The following is a 16,400-nucleotide window of genomic DNA, read 5'->3' as shown; positions in this document are numbered from 1 at the left end:
GGACGTTGATTTTGTCTAACGATGACAGAGGATGGCATTCTGCTGGGTCCGGGAGAATCACTGTCCCCTTCAGCCTGAAAGAGAAAGCTGGGTTTACTGCCAGTTCCCATTTTCGTCAAACACCTGTCCCAGGCACCCTTCTGAATTTCTTTCTCCAATTTGCCCAGACGTTCTGATCCTTGCTGATAATCTCCTCGCATTAACAATTTGCAGTGAGTTCAAACTGTCGTGGATTTAAATGCCGGCTATAATTTCCTTCGCTTAGTTAAAGGGCTTTATTTCCAGCCATAAAGAAGAAGAAGAGTTAGCTTTTATACCTGCTTTTCACTGCCCGGAGGAGTCTCAAAGCGGCTTACAATTGCCTTCCCTTCCCCTCCCCACGCCTTGTGAGGTAGGTAGGTGCTGAGAGAGCTCTGACAGGACTGCTCTGTGAGATCAGCACGATCAGGACTGAAACTAGCCCAAGGCCACTCAGATGGCTTCGTGTGGAGGAGCGGGGAATCAAACCCGGCTCGCCATATTGTGATCCCATAATTATGGGATGTTCTAGCAATCTGCAAGGGGGATCCATCAGTGGATTATACGCATTACTCTAATTATGAAAAGCTTTGAATTTTCCACAGGTTTCCTTGGGAGGTGGTGGGTTCTCCATCTTTGGAAATTTTTAAACAGAGGCTGGATAGCCATCGGACGGAGAGGCTGATTCTACGAAGGTTCAAGGGGGTGGCAGGTTACAGTGGATGAGCAATTGGGATGTGAGTGTCCTGCATAGTGCAGGGGGTTGGACTAGATGAGGTCCCCTCCAACTCTATTATTCTATGATTCATAGCTACAAGTGGATTATAAGAGTTAGACACCTGGCTAACATGTTTTTTTTTTTTTAAATCTTAACTTTTACAGGCAATTTTCAGGGCTTGCTACTTATTTTGTAGAACAAAGTTTGAGTCCTGTGGCACCCTTAAGACTGGCCCAAGGACACCCGACTGGCTGCACGTGGAGGAGCCGGGAATCAAACCCGGCCCACTAGACTAGAGGCAGCCACTGTTAACCACTACACCAGGGATCCTCAACCTGTGGTCCTCCAGATGTCCATGGACTACAATTCCCATGTGCCCCTGCCAGCAAATGCTGGCAGGGGCTCATGGGAATGGTAGTCCACGGACATCTGGAGGACCACAGGTTGAGGATCCCTGCACTACACCAAAAAAGTTGGCAAATGTAAATAATTGTGCTAATGAATGAGCCCAGTAGGCCACTGAGCTCTTAATTCATGGCTGTTGTGACAATAAAATTGAATGGAGATTCCTGGGCTCCTTGAATGAAAGGTGACATAAAACCCTAGTGGAGATGCAGCCTCTTCTTCCTCAGTAGCGGTAATGCAAATGGCTAGATAGGAGGTCCCCAAGGTGGCTCCTTCGGATCCCATGGCTCCTGCTGACTCCTTTCCTGGTACCCATCAGGTGCTTTTAGGAAGTGGGTGGGACAGGTGAGGCTTTGGCCCACTGAGTCTCCTTATTGGTCACTGGGGATTTGATTGACTGTCCAGATTTTTTAAAAACGTTGCTTCAGCAGCAGCTTCCATCCCAGCATTAGGACCTTCACTGGCGGCAAGCCATGACAGTTTTTTCGTGGCTGGCTCCGCCCCCTGTGGCGGCCATTTTGTGCCTGCGCCCACTATGCTGTATCCAAAATTCACAAGTACCCACAGTCTCACAAAAGATCGGGGATCCCAGGCTAGATTTTTATTCTGTTGGGTGGGACCTTTTGAAAGCAAGCACCCCAGCAATACTTCCAGACTCTCAGTCTGCAGCCACATGGATATTGCTTTGTCTGCTTGTTGCGTTTATGAGTGCTGTAAAGATCTCCCTGTAGGGATGTGGAGCTAGGAGAGATCCCCAGAGAGGGAGACCCCCCAAAAAACCCTCTTTCTTCTCTTTCCAAACCTGGTTAAGGCTTGTTGGTCCCAAGAGTTTGGTGAGCCAGGTGGGTTTGGCAGGCCAGACAGAAATGCTAAGAGAGGATTTTATTTCCAGCCAAAAGCAATCAAATGGACTTTTAAGTGTTTTCACATGAATCTTTTAAGAGAGATTATTTATTTGAGCTGCTTTAAAAAAAAAAATTCAAGAACGCAAGTATTTATGAAATCGAATGCTCCTTGGAACGCCATCCGTGTCTGCATTCTTTCCCACATCTGCTCTTAAGTCCAGAATGGCACATGGTCTGGAAAACATTACTCAGTTCACACACTGGCTTTTAGGCCACCACTGGGTGAATCTCAATCTTCTACGCATGTAAAAACCCTCAGCCTTTCTGGACTGGCCTGGTTTTCGGCAGCCTGCCTATAAGTTGTCTGTTCAGGCACCATGGCACTAAGATGGCTGATCTCTGGGCAGAATTTTCCTAGCCTTGGAGTCAGCTGATCAGGGAGAATCAATCACCTCTCACTTCCTTCTAGACCAAGGGTAGTCAAATTGCAGCCCTCCAGATGTCCATGGACTACAATTGTAGTCCATGGACATCTGGAGGGCCACAGTTTGACTACCCCTGTTCTAGACTAAGGTTCTCAACCGTCCTGGTGACGTGACCCCTACAGCAGGGGGGGGGGGGTGGCGGCCGCGCGTGTGCTCATGTGGAAGAGGCCAGTACCATGCTGCGGCAACCCCCAGGAAAGGGCCGTATGACCCCTTGAGGGGTTGGGACCCCCACATTGAGAACCACTGTTCTAGACCAAGCTTTCTCAACCAGGGTTTTGTGAAACCAGGGTTTCCTGATGGCCATGAAAGGTGGAAGTTAGTTCATTTTTAATATATTTTTAAAATTGTTAAACATTTATCAGGTGATATGGGCACATGTCTTGTACCTGTCTCTAGCACTTCTGAGAGCAGCCTGTGAGGTGTAGTGTGGGGCTGGGCCCATGGACCCACCAGAGGACTGGGGGACCTGGAGCCATTTGTTCTCACTCAGCCTAGCCTCATTCACTGAGTTGCTGCAAAGAGGAAAGGCAGGAGAACAATGTGAAGCCCTGTGAATTCCTTGGAAGAGCAGTGGGATAAAAATGTAGGTAAAGGTAAAGGTATCCCCTGTGCAAGCACCGAGTCATGTCTGAGCCTTGGGGTGACGCCCTCTAGTGTTTTCATGGCAGACTCAATATGGGGTGGTTTGCCAGTGCCTTCCCCAGAAAAATGTAGGAGACAGGACCAATTCACAATTCCTTTTTCATTTTGATTTCCGGGAGGGTAATGTTTGAATGAGTATATAGCACATCTGCTCTCAGCAATCCATATATGTATGGGACACCATCTCAAGGGTCCTGGCACATCCATTCAGATCCCTTCGCTTTGCTGGTTTACTAAGTGCAGTGGCTATGAAGTGGTGGCTTCTAACCTGATGAGCTGGGTTTGATTCCCTGTTCCTCCACATGCAGCCAGCTGGGTGAACTTGGGCTAGTCACAGTCCTGATAATACTGTTCTCACAGAGCAGTCCTGTCAGAGCTCTCTCAGCCTCACCTACCTCACAGGGAGTTTATTTTAGAGAGAGGAAAGGAAGGTGATTGTAAGCCACTTTGAGACTCTTTCAGGCAGGGAAAAGCAGGGTATAAAACCCAGCTCTTCTTCTTCTAAGCAAGCATGGAGAGGTCTTAATACAAGGCTTCATCATATGGTCATAAGCTGCCAGGCCAATCTGGCCACCAGCAAGAGGTTTGAGGGCAGGGACATGGGGAGCATGTGACATCAGCTACATTGCCAGTGTTATTACACACTTCTGGGTTGTACTCATGGTCTGCTCTAGGAATCAACGGAATCTCTATGGTCAGACCAAACCATTTCTGGAAATTCCTAGAGTGACCTATTCTGGTTGTACTTGGAAAAGTTGTACCAGTATAGAAATCGGCAGAGAGGCATCAGGGGCATAGTGGAACATGTGGTATATAAATCATCATCTCCCCATTCTGATGAAGGTACAACATGTGTACGGTGAGTCAGTGGTGAATCAAAGGTGTTCTGCATTTGTGCAGGGACAAGTTGTCCCATCACTGTGAAAACTGGTTCTTGGGTTGAATACCTTGATAAAGTGTGACCTGATTGCGTGGTTCTTTGTGTTCTGTATCCTCTGAACCCAAAAATGGCCCTTATAGTGATAAACTTCCCTAGTATTTTGATGTTAACGTCAATAAAATTTTGCACTGGGAGGTTTTAGACTCCTAGGAAGTATTGCTTGAAACACATGGCTCTACTCATCTCTCAGACATTTTGAGTGTTATGCTAATATATATATTTCTTCTTGGTTTTTCAATCTTTGGTTATTTCTTCCTTATGTCTTGTTTTCTTAAATCTCAGCGCAAAGAAGATGTTTATTTTGTCGTCTTAAATAAAGAGGAAGGATCTGGCCTGGGCTTCAGCGTTGCAGGAGGGATGGACCTGGAACAGAAATCCATCATCGTAAGTGGTGACTGCATCTTTTCCGCAGAAGCCATCTGGAAATCAGATCGAGGGTTCATTTATCACGTCCATCCCCAGCCAAGGAGCCCCATCGCAAAGGGCTTCTCTTGCAGTTTCCATGCCATCTGCTTTTGCGATCAGGGGGGGAAAGGGCACAGGTGCCAAATAAACTTGGACGTTTGTTATTGGAGAGGAACATCGGGGGGACTGCCTTCACCCACCCGAATGGCTGGTCATCACGGCCCCTTCCACAAAGTACGACAGAGTCCCGGGGGCATTCTAACACACTCCCTTATCCTAGAAATTTCCAAATTGTTTCCTGGGTACTGCAAGAAAAACATCACGCTTCTTGAGAAACAGATGAAGGAAACAATCTCATTTGAATCCAAAGTAGATACCTCTAGAAGCCACATCATCCCCCCCCCCAGACAGTCTGCAATGAGGGCACATGCATCTTGCCACCAGGTATCGTTGGTGATTTAATCACATCTGAGAAAAGAAGAAAAGAACTTTTTCTATATCCCACTTTTCACTGAAGTGGGATATAGAAAAAGGAGTTCCAAAGCAGACTACAAATGCCTTTCCCTTCCTCTCCCCATAACAAACACCCTGGAAAGTAGTCAGGGCTGAGAGAGCTCTAAGAGAACTGCTCTGTAAGAGTATCCCTAAGAGAACTGTGACTGGCCCAAGGTCGTCCAGCATGTGGAGAAGTGGCGAATTAAATCCATTTATCCAGATTAGAGTCCACCTCTCTTAACTACTACACCAAGCTGGCTCTCAAAAAAAATTAATAATTTTTTGTACTCCGCTTTTGACTACCCAGAGGAGTCTCCAGCTCGCTCTCAGTAGCTGCTTTGGAAGAGACTGCCTGTTGTGCCTCTAAGCTAAGGGAGGGTGATACTAGGATGGGAGCTAGAGAGACCACCAAGGAAGACTCTGCCACCTCTGTTGCTCACTTGCCTTGAAAGCCCCTTGCTGGGAGAAGCTAAGCAGGGTTAAGACCACCAAGACCACCAAGGAAGACTCTACAGAGGAAAGCAGGCGCCTGCCAATTTATATACAATTTATAACCCATTTATATACAGTCATGTACAATGGATCTTCAGGCCATTGGTCAGTTTCAGTTTAATTTCTGTGAAAAAACCCTTGCATAGTTTTATGGTTGGCGGTCATCACATGAACTGTATTAAAGGGTCGTGGCATTAGGAAGGTTGAGAACCACTGGCTTAAATAGACTAAAAATGTGTCTAAAAAGCCAGTGTTATTTTTTTTTTATGTCTTCAACTGGTGGCCAGCCTCCCTTCCTAATGATGTCTCTATTTGCAGGTCCATCGAGTGTTTTCCAAGGGGGTCGCATCCCAGGAAGGAACCATTCACCGCGGAGACCACATCCTCTCAATCAACGGCGTTTGCCTCGCGGGTTCTGTGCACGGAGAGGTCCTGAATGCCCTCCATCAGGCGAGGCTCCACAAATATGCGGTCCTCGTCATCGAGAAGGAGAAAGGCAGAGAAAAGGGCTCTTCTTCCCGCCCTGAGCTCCCTCCTCCTGGCAGGCAGGCCTTGGTGGCGAAGAAGGACACAACCGCGGAAAGGGGAACAGGTACGGTGTCCGCTCCACAGCCGGAACGAATCCCCTCCAAAGAAAAGTCGGTGCACGGAGAGAGCACCATATGGTTTGCGTTATAATTGCCTTTGCCTTTGTTCAATTGGGCCAGAGCAAACGAAAATACACTCAAGTTTTGACTGGAACTCTTTGAGAACCGAACGAACGTATCACGAAGCCATCACAGAGTCGATATCTCCGGCCAAGGGTAGCTCATACGGAATTGACTTGGTCAGTTTCCACCCAGATCAGCTGGAAATCAGATCAGGCCTCTCGGATGCCGGGTTCTGAATAATGCAATAAAGATGAGCGCCTAATAGCCGCGTTTCCAGAGTCAAAAGTCTATTTGGATTTCTGCGTTCTTCTCGCGATCCCAGATCATAGTAGTCCAGCAGGAAATCTGTGCCAAAGGGTAGGAAAAGAAAGAGAAGAAAACCATCCCCAAATTGCAAATGGCTGTTTATTAGTTCCTAGAAATGGAAACAAGATGGGGGAGTTTAATGGGGAGTTTAAAGAGGGGGGAGTTTAAAGGTCTGTGCACCTTTGTTGAGAACTGTCCTGAGTTTTGTTCCAGCATGATCTGGCAGTGCTGGTGACCTTTAAAAGCCCTGATCGTCTGTCATCAATGCTTTGGCTCTTCTTGTTTTTTTTTCCTGTCAAAGGTCCAGGTGAAGAGCAGAGTGATACTATTTGCATTAAACTTCTGAAGACTTCTGCAGGCTTGGGGTTCAGTCTGGACGGAGGAAGAGCTTCTCTTTCTGGAGACCGGCCTTTGCTCGTTAAAAGAATATTTAAAGGTACTTCGGGGAGGAGGAGGGAGAGCTTTATCCAGAGTTAAAGCTCCGCCAGCTCCCCTAAACACCACTGGAACTTTGAGTTTAGTGCTTCTTTCAAACCAGAGGCCTCTTCAATTTTTTCTGCATTTCCAGTTCTCACTGGCTTTGGTTTTGCCTCTTTGTATTGCTGGTCTTGTGTTGTTCCCTGTCCTTCGGGCTCGGTACCCCAGTAGGGACGCTGTAAGGATGAAAACCATACAGAATGGGTTGTGGATGGGTTTCTGAGTGGTAAGGGGTAGTCAAACTGTGGCTCTCCAGCATTCGCTGGCAGGGGCTCCTGGGAATTGTAGTCCATGGACATCTGGAGGGCCTGGGTTTGATTACCCCTGTTTGACTACCCCTAGTTTGACTACCCCTGGGTAACTGTCTTAGTCTTTAAAGGGTTCTGACCATCTTATTATTTAGCTGTAGCAGACTAACGCATTTCAGTTCAGTTTGATGAAGGTGTAATAGTCCGTGATATATACGCCTGTCGCTGCGCAAATTTTAAAAGACGGTAAAAAAAAAACGTTTGCCGCGTCCACAATTTTGACGGAAACCGCTCAGAATCAATCCTAGCCTTACATGATCAAGGTAGGATGGCTGTTTCAAAATCTGTCTTCTCAAAAAGAATTATCTCTTTCCGCTTCGTATTTTGGACACTGAAAGAAAACATGGAATGATGAATCAGTTTGGCAGTCACAGTCGCAGGAAGAGATAATTTTTTTTGAGAAAATGGATTTTGAAGCATTCATCCTTCCCTGGTAATGTAAGACCGAGATTGTTTCTGTCAAAATTGTTGACGTGGCAAACTTCAGTTTTACTGTCTTACATTTGTGAAGCTTATGAACTAGCGAGCCCTGATAAAACTGAAACTAATATGTTGATTATGGCTTACTCTTCTCTTGAGGTAGAGCCCACTTCATACACAGAACAAAAATAACTGAAAAGGGGGCTGTGGATCAGTAGAAGAGGCTCTGTTTTGCATGCAGAGAGTCCCTAGTTCAATTCCCAGCATGTCCATTTAAAAGGATAGAGTAGAAGGAGATATGAAAGACCCCAGAAATTGCTGCCAGCAGAGTCCATGGTGGGCCAATGGTCTGATTCAATTTAAGGCAGCTTTGTGTTTCCATCTGGCCCTGGTTCATCAAAGCATGTGCCGTAGTAAATTGGCTCACCTTCAAGATGCTACGAGACTTTGAAGGGAGTCGATATAGATTTATATCACGCTTTGCAAATTGAAAGCAACCTGGGTAGTTTTCCGTTTACTTTTTCTATAGTCCCTCTTTCCCACTGAGGCTCAAGGTAGATTAGGAAGAGCTGAAGCTTGGTGGTAGAGGATCTGCTTTGCATGCTGAAGGCCTGAGGGTTGGTCCCCAGCAGCCCCAGTTACAAGGACAAGGCAGCAGGGGAGGGGCAAGACCCCGGCCTGAGACCTTGGAAAGCTGCTGCCAGTCTGAGCAGACAGTCCTGGCTTTGCTGGACCAAAGGGTCTGATTCAGTAGAAGGCAGCTTCATGGGTGTTCATTACACAGTTTTGAAACAGCACACTCAGAACAGTATCATACGTGCAACAAACAAAACTGGATTTCAGAATCAGAGAAATGGGGCAACAGAATAATATATAAACAAGTCAATGAAACAAAACTATGAAAACTAGTTTTGTCATGTACATTAACCCTTCAGATAAGGCCTTCCTGAACAGGTATGAACAGGTATGACTTTTAGGTGAGTGTCTTGCATGATTTTGCTACAACAGACTAACATGGCTGCTTCCCCGTCTATGGGTTTAGCAGTTACCATCAGAATGGTTTCAGGTACTACACTGTCCTTCCCCTGTTCTATAACGGAGCCGGTATTAGAGTGGAATTCCCGGGATTAGAAATCCAGTTTGTTCTTTGGATTGGCATCATTTGAAACTTTTTTGGGGGAAGTCGTTCTGATTGTCACTTCTTGTCCAATAGGTGGCGCTGCAGAACAAGCTGGGAAACTGGACGTGGGCGATGAAATTCTCGCCATCGGCGGGAAATCCCTTCTGGGACTCATGCATTACGACGCCTGGAACATCATTAAGTCAGTCCCAGAGGGACCGGTACAACTGCTGATCCGAAAGCACCAGTCTCTAGTATGACACGTGCACGATTGACAAGTTATATGCGTGTGTCCTTCCAAGCTTTGTGTGTCAGGTAGCTGATACCTGCCTTTCAGAAGCCTCACAGAATCCGTGAGCATCTGTGGAAGAGTGTCCCAACTGGAGAAGAAAGCCCCGAAGTGCAACAGATCCCTGACGCTGCTTGTTCCCACCAGGACAGGAGACATCCAAGTGCCACAGATTTCCCCCGTTGGCTATACAGATATCTACATCTCCTTTCTCCAGTCCTGGACTCCTCCTGATTAACCATCTGCATGGGCATCAACCAAAGCAAAGTCATTGGTTGGCTTAATACAAGCCAAGCTTTAGCCGTGGACTCTCTTTGCAGTATATAAAGGTTTTGCCCATGAGCTTGAGAAGAGAAGAGAGTATTTTTGTGCATGTGCAGATCGCCTTTGCCTCCTCATCTGAACGACCGCTGCTACCCTCACACATCTCTGGCTTTTGGGGGCAAAGCCTGATGGGTCAAAGGAGAAGCGACTTTGAGACTTTGGCTGCATCTCTTTGGAGAATTAATTACTGGTGACATGTTCACTCTGTCCTTCTCTCATAGGGCATTTTGTGTCAACTTGCATAGGAAATCTCAATAGCGGATACAAAAAGCAAATTACATCTGGCTTCTCCCAGCTGCCGTTATAGGAATTGGTATCCTCTTTGGAAGACCCCAAGCAATACAATAGTACAGTGTGTACAATGTATAGGGTGCGCCCCTGGCTCACTGCAAGAGTATAGGGTCTGCATATACAGTTTCCCGGGTCCCACTTTTTGGCACTTCCAGTTACAGGATCTCAAAGATCAAGGCTGGGCAAGATCTCTACTAGAAGCCACTGAATGTGGTTAGAGTAAGACAGGGTAGAGCTAGGTGGATCCAAGGCAGGATCTTCTACAGCAGGGGTAGTCAACCTGTGGTCCTCCAGATGTTCATGGACTACAATTCCCATGAGCCCCTGCCAGCAACCGCTGGCAGGGGCTCATGGGAATTGTAGTCCATGAACATCTGGAGGACCACAGGTTGACTACCCCTGCTCTACAGGCTCCCCATTTAGAGGTTACCACTTCTTCCCCCTCCTTCCACTGACCCAGTTACAGAGTTTCAGTGCCTGAGACATTTTAACACCTGGCACTTATTTAGGAGGACATTCTGGTGGATTTTCTTCCCTGTAGAATACCCGGCATTTGCAGATTACCCCTTTTCCAAGCTTGGAGAAGCAAGCGTTGCCCTCTGGTTTGTGATTTTTAGGTCTGACCACCGTTTCCATCTCAGGGCTTGTGGCAGTTTGTTAAAGGCAGGAGGGAATGAGGAGAGATCTCAGCGAGATGGGCCTGAACATGCCCTTCCCCGGCTATGATGGCTGTTCTGGAGGAATGGCTCTGGCAGAGAATCGAGGCGCTCTTGAACTGCAGTAATTCTCTGAGTGTAATAAGGGTTCAAAGCTTCCAATCCAAGTTGGCAAACATTATTAATAGTATTATTTATTGGTTTTGATAGGGTGCCTCTCCTGGCAAGCATGGTGCCTCTAGCTGGTGAATTAGAACCTAGATGGCCCAGATTTCCAGAGAACTGGTGCCGGGATTCTTTCATTCCAAAGGAAATGGGTTCCGATTTGCTTGGTCTCCCCGGCTCCTGCAAACGCCGCTCTTTAAAACCAAACCAAAGTTTCTGTCAAGTTGCTTCAACGGGACAACTCGGAGGGCAGCCGCTGTAAGAACAGACCGAGCCTAAATACTGAAGAGATGCCAGAAGAGGTACCAACAAGCTTGCTTCTTTCGACTTTGGAACACCAAAGCGGGGGTTCTGTACCTGAAATATTCGGAGCAGCTGAATTCGAGAACATGTTCAGCACCTCTTTACTGAGTTTTCCACTTAGGACGCCAGGCTACTGTGCGGAACTGAAAAACTGGATCGTCTGTGTGCCGACACAGCTTTCTGGGCCTGCTGCCATCTGTGATGCGCAACCACATCTGAACCATGCTTGTTGGGCTCCGCTACAATGACTGCATGTGTCCTTTCATGCTTTAGGGCGGAGTTGGGTCCTTGCTCCCTATCGGCTGTTGTCCGTGATAGCCTGGGCTGCGGATTGCTATTTCATAGCCCGTTGCAAAGAAAGATCCCTTGGGTGCATAATTCAGAGCATCACATGCGCCCATCTTCAGTCTTTCACACACAGTCTAAACCAGGGGTAGTCAAACTGTGGCCCTCCAGATGTCCATGGACTACAATTCCCAGGAGCCCCCTGCCAGCATTCGCTGGCAGGGGGCTCCTGGGAATTGTAGTTCATGGACATCTGGAGGGCCGCAGTTTGACTACCCCTGGTCTAAACGCACGTCTAATGTGTCTTTTTGACTGATATATACATTATTGTATGCACAGGGATCAAAACTGGAGGGTTTTTTTCCTTCTTCTAAAGCAGGCCTGGTTGAGAAATACAGAGGGGACACTGCAAAATTAGATCGCTGCCCTTAATGAATCAAGGGGGGAATTAGTTTTCTTCCAATTGCCTTAAACAGATCAGGGATAGATTCAGAATCCAGCTGTTAATAGATTCCAAACGTTTGCAAATGGCTCCTGTATTTACAGTCTGTCCCAAGCTATTCCCAATTCAGACTGTTTATTCGCAGGTATCGCTTTATGTGTTGACAAGCATTCCTAATTTGGCTGCCGATTGCTTGTAGCCGGTAGCTTAGCAAAGCATTTAAGTGTTTCTCCATTACCATCTTAACAGCGATTGCAGAGAAGACACTCATTTTTTGCGGGGAGGGATTGGGAATTGCCCAGTTTAAGAGAAAGTTTGAAAAATCTGGCATACTACTCTTTGACTACTCACTAGATCCAATAATCATTTCATTGATCCCAGGACTTCGCATGGTACCGTGAGCCTGGCACTAAAGAAAAACCAAACATAATCTGTTCAGTAACCGCAATGAAATGTTTTCAACCTTCATAACAGCGTTCCACATTGCAGCCCACAACCGTGTCTTGCGAACGTCCTTGGAAAACAATTTATAAAATCCTGCTTCTGAGTAAATGCTGCTTTTTATAACAGGAGTGCAACTTTAAACAAGAATGCAACTTTAAAAGGCCTGTGAGATTTCATAGGCATGGGGAGGCAGAGGCCTATTCCTGGGATTAGACTTTCTTTCTCCCAGAAGCCACGGTCTGCTCATCTTTTCCTGCCTGCCTTATTAGCAGTTTCTCTTCCGATGCCCCCCTCCCCGCAATTTTCTCCTCTGGAGAAAACAATACAAAAACTGGATTTAAAAAAAAAACTGATCTCTTCCTTCGAATTGCCTCTACGTTCTGCGAATAAAACAACAGAAACAACTATAACCACATCCCCACAACTCTTCTTCAAAGAGCGGACTAGTATAGCTTTGCCCAAAGTGTGACAGGGTGTTAGGAACCAGCGATACAATACACAGTTGGATAGGACTTGACAGAATCGTTTTCCTGTCATTTGGTTTCCTTTAAAGATCGGCGGTGGACTACAGATTCTTTCCAATTCAGGATGGGTTTTTAAAAGGATGTTATTTTGCAAAAGCATTCACTATCCTAACTTCGTGCACCTACAAGCAGATGTGCAATCCAGGTTTGCAAACTCTTCTTCCACAATGCAAGCCAGCGCAAGGAAAGTTAGTCAGAACATCCCCGAGCTGTTTACAGGCAGTTTCGTGTTTCCCATCTGTTGCGTCTCATAAACAGAGCGATGCCAAAAGAGATAGTACTCGGTGTTTATTCACATAATATTTTAAGGCACGGTAAATAGAACACCTGTGTTGGTATGTTCGTTTGTTTTCGGTATCAATAATGTATGGCTGTCCCGTAAAAATCGTTTTCCTATTGAACTCTGGATTTTGGTTTAATGAGAACTGCTCGTCCACAGTCGGTGGCTTGTGCCAAAAATTGAAAACGTGTAAAGTTTCAAGAGAGCTGAGCTCAGCTCTCCGTTTCTCAGAATCCATGTGAAGTAAGCCCTCCTCACATGATGGAAAATCCGCCTTGCTGGAAGCAATCAGGTGTTACGGATTTCACTTCTAACGTACAGGGAAGTGATTTGTAGCAGCAAATGAAAATAAAGATAAGAGTTGGGAGGATCTACTACGAGAAACCAGGACTGCAAACAAACCTTGATCACCGAAACCGCAGGTAAGGTAGTAAACCTGTATGTGGGCTGTACCAAGTAGACTAAAGGTTGGGTGGGTTGCATAGCCGAAAACCTCTTCATTTTTAAAAAGGCATTATCTGTGCATGGATATCGTGGAGAAGGTTGGCATCCCAGCCATTTCCCTGACCATCTAGGTTTCTGTGTGCAGAGACACCTCCCCTCCCCCCCATCCCCTGGAAGCATTCGAGCACATGATCTACCTCCTCCAACCTGAAATGGTGCCATCCAGCCACAGGGTTACTGCCTTGCCTGCTGTAAGTGTGAACCAGGCTGTCATTTGTGTGTTTTAAAACTGTGACACACCTCCTCCTGTATGATACTGTAAAGTGACACCATTATTTATATAAATATATATAACCTTTGTGTGAACATTTTTTTAAAAAAAATGCCTTGTTGATACAAAAGAAGTGCAATAATGAGAATTTAGCGTGTACATTTCCTGAATGTTGCTTTGCCCCCATTTCTGTAAATCTGCATCTCAGTTAATCCTCTTCCTCCCCAATCTTTTTTTAGCGATTTTTGAAAATAAACATGATGCTTAGTACTACTCCTGCAGACCTATGTTCATATGAGCAGTGTTTTGGACCAACCAATTCTTAAAAGCACTCATGAAACTAGGGTTGCCAACCTCCAGGTGATGTCTGGACAGCTCTTGGGATTACAACTATTTGGATTAGTCAACTGCCTGGGCATGAACTCTTCCTCACACAGGGGTAGTCACCGGCCTTGAGCACGGTAACAACAAATGGAGATTGAGGGGGCAAAGGACGTCCCATGAAGTAGAAAGGTTGGTTCTTGTTAAAACCCAAAACCTGTTCTGAGAAGCTCAACACACTTTGATGAACTCTTTACCTGGAGTGACGGGATTGTCTCATCTTTTTGCTTACAAAAGGATGTTTCGGGAACTTTTTGAGAGACAGGTGCTGCATTCATACATAGATGCTCACAATCCAGAGGAATTTGGGGAGGTGGGTGGATTTATAAATACCAGCCACCCACTATAACGAGAATTCTAAACTAGCGGGGATTTTGAGCTGGCTAATTTATACACTGCCCTGACCTGGATGGCTTAGGCTAGCCCAGGCTTGTCGGAGTCAGACCTGGTTAATACTTAGATGTTGTGAACGGCCCTGGGTCCATGGAGAGAGGGCGGAAAACAAATGCAATTATAAATTATAAAGAAGTAGCCGCCCTCTGTTTGTCTCTTACCCTGAAAACCCCACGGAATCACCATGAGCCAGCCTTTTTCGCCCTTTTGCTTCAAAGACCCCGGAAGTGATGTCATTAACCACACCTCCAGGCCATGCCACCGGAAATGACATCACCACCCCCTGTGAACAGGCAGGCTGGAGGAGGACTGAGGGGGGAGAGACAGGAGGCAGTTTAAAGTGGAGTAGGTGTGCAGGTTCCACCATGACCCAGGTGCAGAAATCATGAGAGAACTCATTCATGCTTGGGAAGGGGGAGAGGGACCAATGGCCAAGTTCATTAAGGCATGAGGGGAAAGGCCACGGATCCCCTCCAGAGTTCCCATGGACCACTGGGGGCCTTATCTTCACTGGCAGTCTTCAAGCAAAGATTGGATACACACTTTTCTTGGATGCTTTAGGATGCTTTGGGCTGATCCTGCGTTGAGCAGGGGGTTGGACTAGATGGCCTGTATGGCCCCTTCCAACTCTATGATTCCATGATTCTATTCTATGCTTTAGGATGCTTTGGGCTGATCCTGCGTTGAGCAGGGGGTTGGACTAGATGGCCTACATGGCCCCTTCCAACTCTATGGTTCTGTGATTCTACTAACCCCTGATTGGGAATCCCCGCCATAAGCACTTGCCATCATTTTGCATGCCTCTCCCTTTTTCTCACAGGGATGCCAACTAGCTGAGAGAAGAGTGTCCTGTCTCTTTAAGTGTTTATCTTGCCTACTCCCATGAAAAACTTCATGTCCCCGCCTCAAGCTTTTGTTAAAAAGTCAGGGTATTTTTCACCAGGTCTGTTGGCAACCCTATGGGTCCTTCCCCCCTTTTTCTCCCATTTTAAAAATTAAATAGAACTTTTGTTTTCTGATGTTTTTAAAAACACTGATTAGGACAGCACAGACCAGTCCCTCAGGAGATGGCTTGTAATGTTTTGGATTCATGGTTTGTTTCCCAATCTGTGACAACTATACATTTCTCATCCAGGAGAATCCAGGAATTTCTCATCCAGAATTTCTCATCCAGGAGAAATTATGGTTTAAGCTACAAAAGGGAGTATACTATGCTGGTGGATCTATAGCAGGACTAGTCAAACTGCGGCCCTGCAGATGTCCATGGACTACAATTCCCATGAGCCCCTGCCAGCAAATGCTGGCAGGGGCTCATGGAAATTGTAGTCCATGGACATCTGGAGGGCCGCAGTTTGACTATCCCTGATCTAAAGCCTGTGAAAGGAGGACAGTCAGAGTTTAAGAGGGATTGTTGAACGGCCATTTCGTTAGATAAGTGTGGCATCCCCACCGGCCTCGCATCAGAAATTTTGCATGAGGAGTACTAATACACACACTGCCTATATCTAAATGTATGGTGCATTTTTGCGCTCAGAGGGTCACGAGTGTTTAACATGTCAAGGCATGTTTCACACCCCGGCAGTGCGCAAGCTCTGCCGCTCTACACGCTTGGCTCCATATGTCTGTTTGATACTTCCGTATTTCCATGCCAAATCCGCCCCGAAGAGTCCGCAAATGATTTAAAAAAGCGCGTACAATGCGACAAGCACAAAACAAAACACCATGCCTTTTGATAAACACACCTCTTCAGATTTCTCCCCCCTTCATTCTCCTCCCCCTGGGATTTCGTTTTTGATTCTTCCACCGTTCTATATTGTTTGTTAAAGCGTGTTGCCTGTAAACAGTTTGTGGATCTGCCTTTGCGTTTAAAATGGCCCTGCGTCTTCTGACTCATCCACAAACAACCCTATCGTGAAGCGTTTGAGCAAAGTGTTACAGGAATGGGGATTTCATACAGCAAACCTCCTTCCGTGAATAAGCTGTCCATGAGGTGCTAGAGCAGGGGTAGTCAAACTGCGGCCCTCCTGATGTCCATGGACTACAATTCCCAGAAGCCCCTGCCAGCATTCGCTGGCAGGGGCTTCTGGGAATTGTAGTCCATGGACATCTGGAGGGCCGCAGTTTGACTACCCCTGCCTTCTCTCTCTCTCTCCCCCCCCCCTCCACCTCTGGCCCTTTT

At 46.5% G+C, this 16,400-nt stretch overlaps 1 protein-coding gene across 10 annotated transcripts in view; it reads left to right on the top strand.

Annotated features, from left to right (window-relative positions):
- The window catches only part of PDZD2 (PDZ domain containing 2), a 272,721-nt gene extending 259,001 nt beyond the window's left edge, over positions 1-13,720 (top strand). For 9 of the 10 annotated variants that reach the window (XM_077346915.1, XM_077346916.1, XM_077346913.1 and 6 more), the window contains 4 exons: positions 4,339-4,440; positions 5,767-6,040; positions 6,706-6,840; positions 8,823-13,720. In XM_077346915.1, coding sequence (XP_077203030.1) covers positions 4,339-4,440; positions 5,767-6,040; positions 6,706-6,840; positions 8,823-8,989 — 678 coding nt within the window. In that variant the 3' untranslated portion in view covers positions 8,990-13,720. The remainder of the gene's footprint in view (positions 1-4,338; positions 4,441-5,766; positions 6,041-6,705; positions 6,841-8,822) is intronic. The other variant, XR_013232999.1, reaches the window with a different exon arrangement.
- The last annotated feature ends 2,680 nt before the right edge of the window (positions 13,721-16,400 follow it).

Source organism: Paroedura picta, chromosome 7, assembly GCF_049243985.1.
Source record: "Paroedura picta isolate Pp20150507F chromosome 7, Ppicta_v3.0, whole genome shotgun sequence".
Taxonomy (NCBI): Eukaryota; Metazoa; Chordata; class Lepidosauria; order Squamata; family Gekkonidae; genus Paroedura; species Paroedura picta.
The sequence above is the reverse complement of the archived record's forward strand: the minus strand, read 5'-3'. Positions and strand labels throughout refer to the sequence as shown.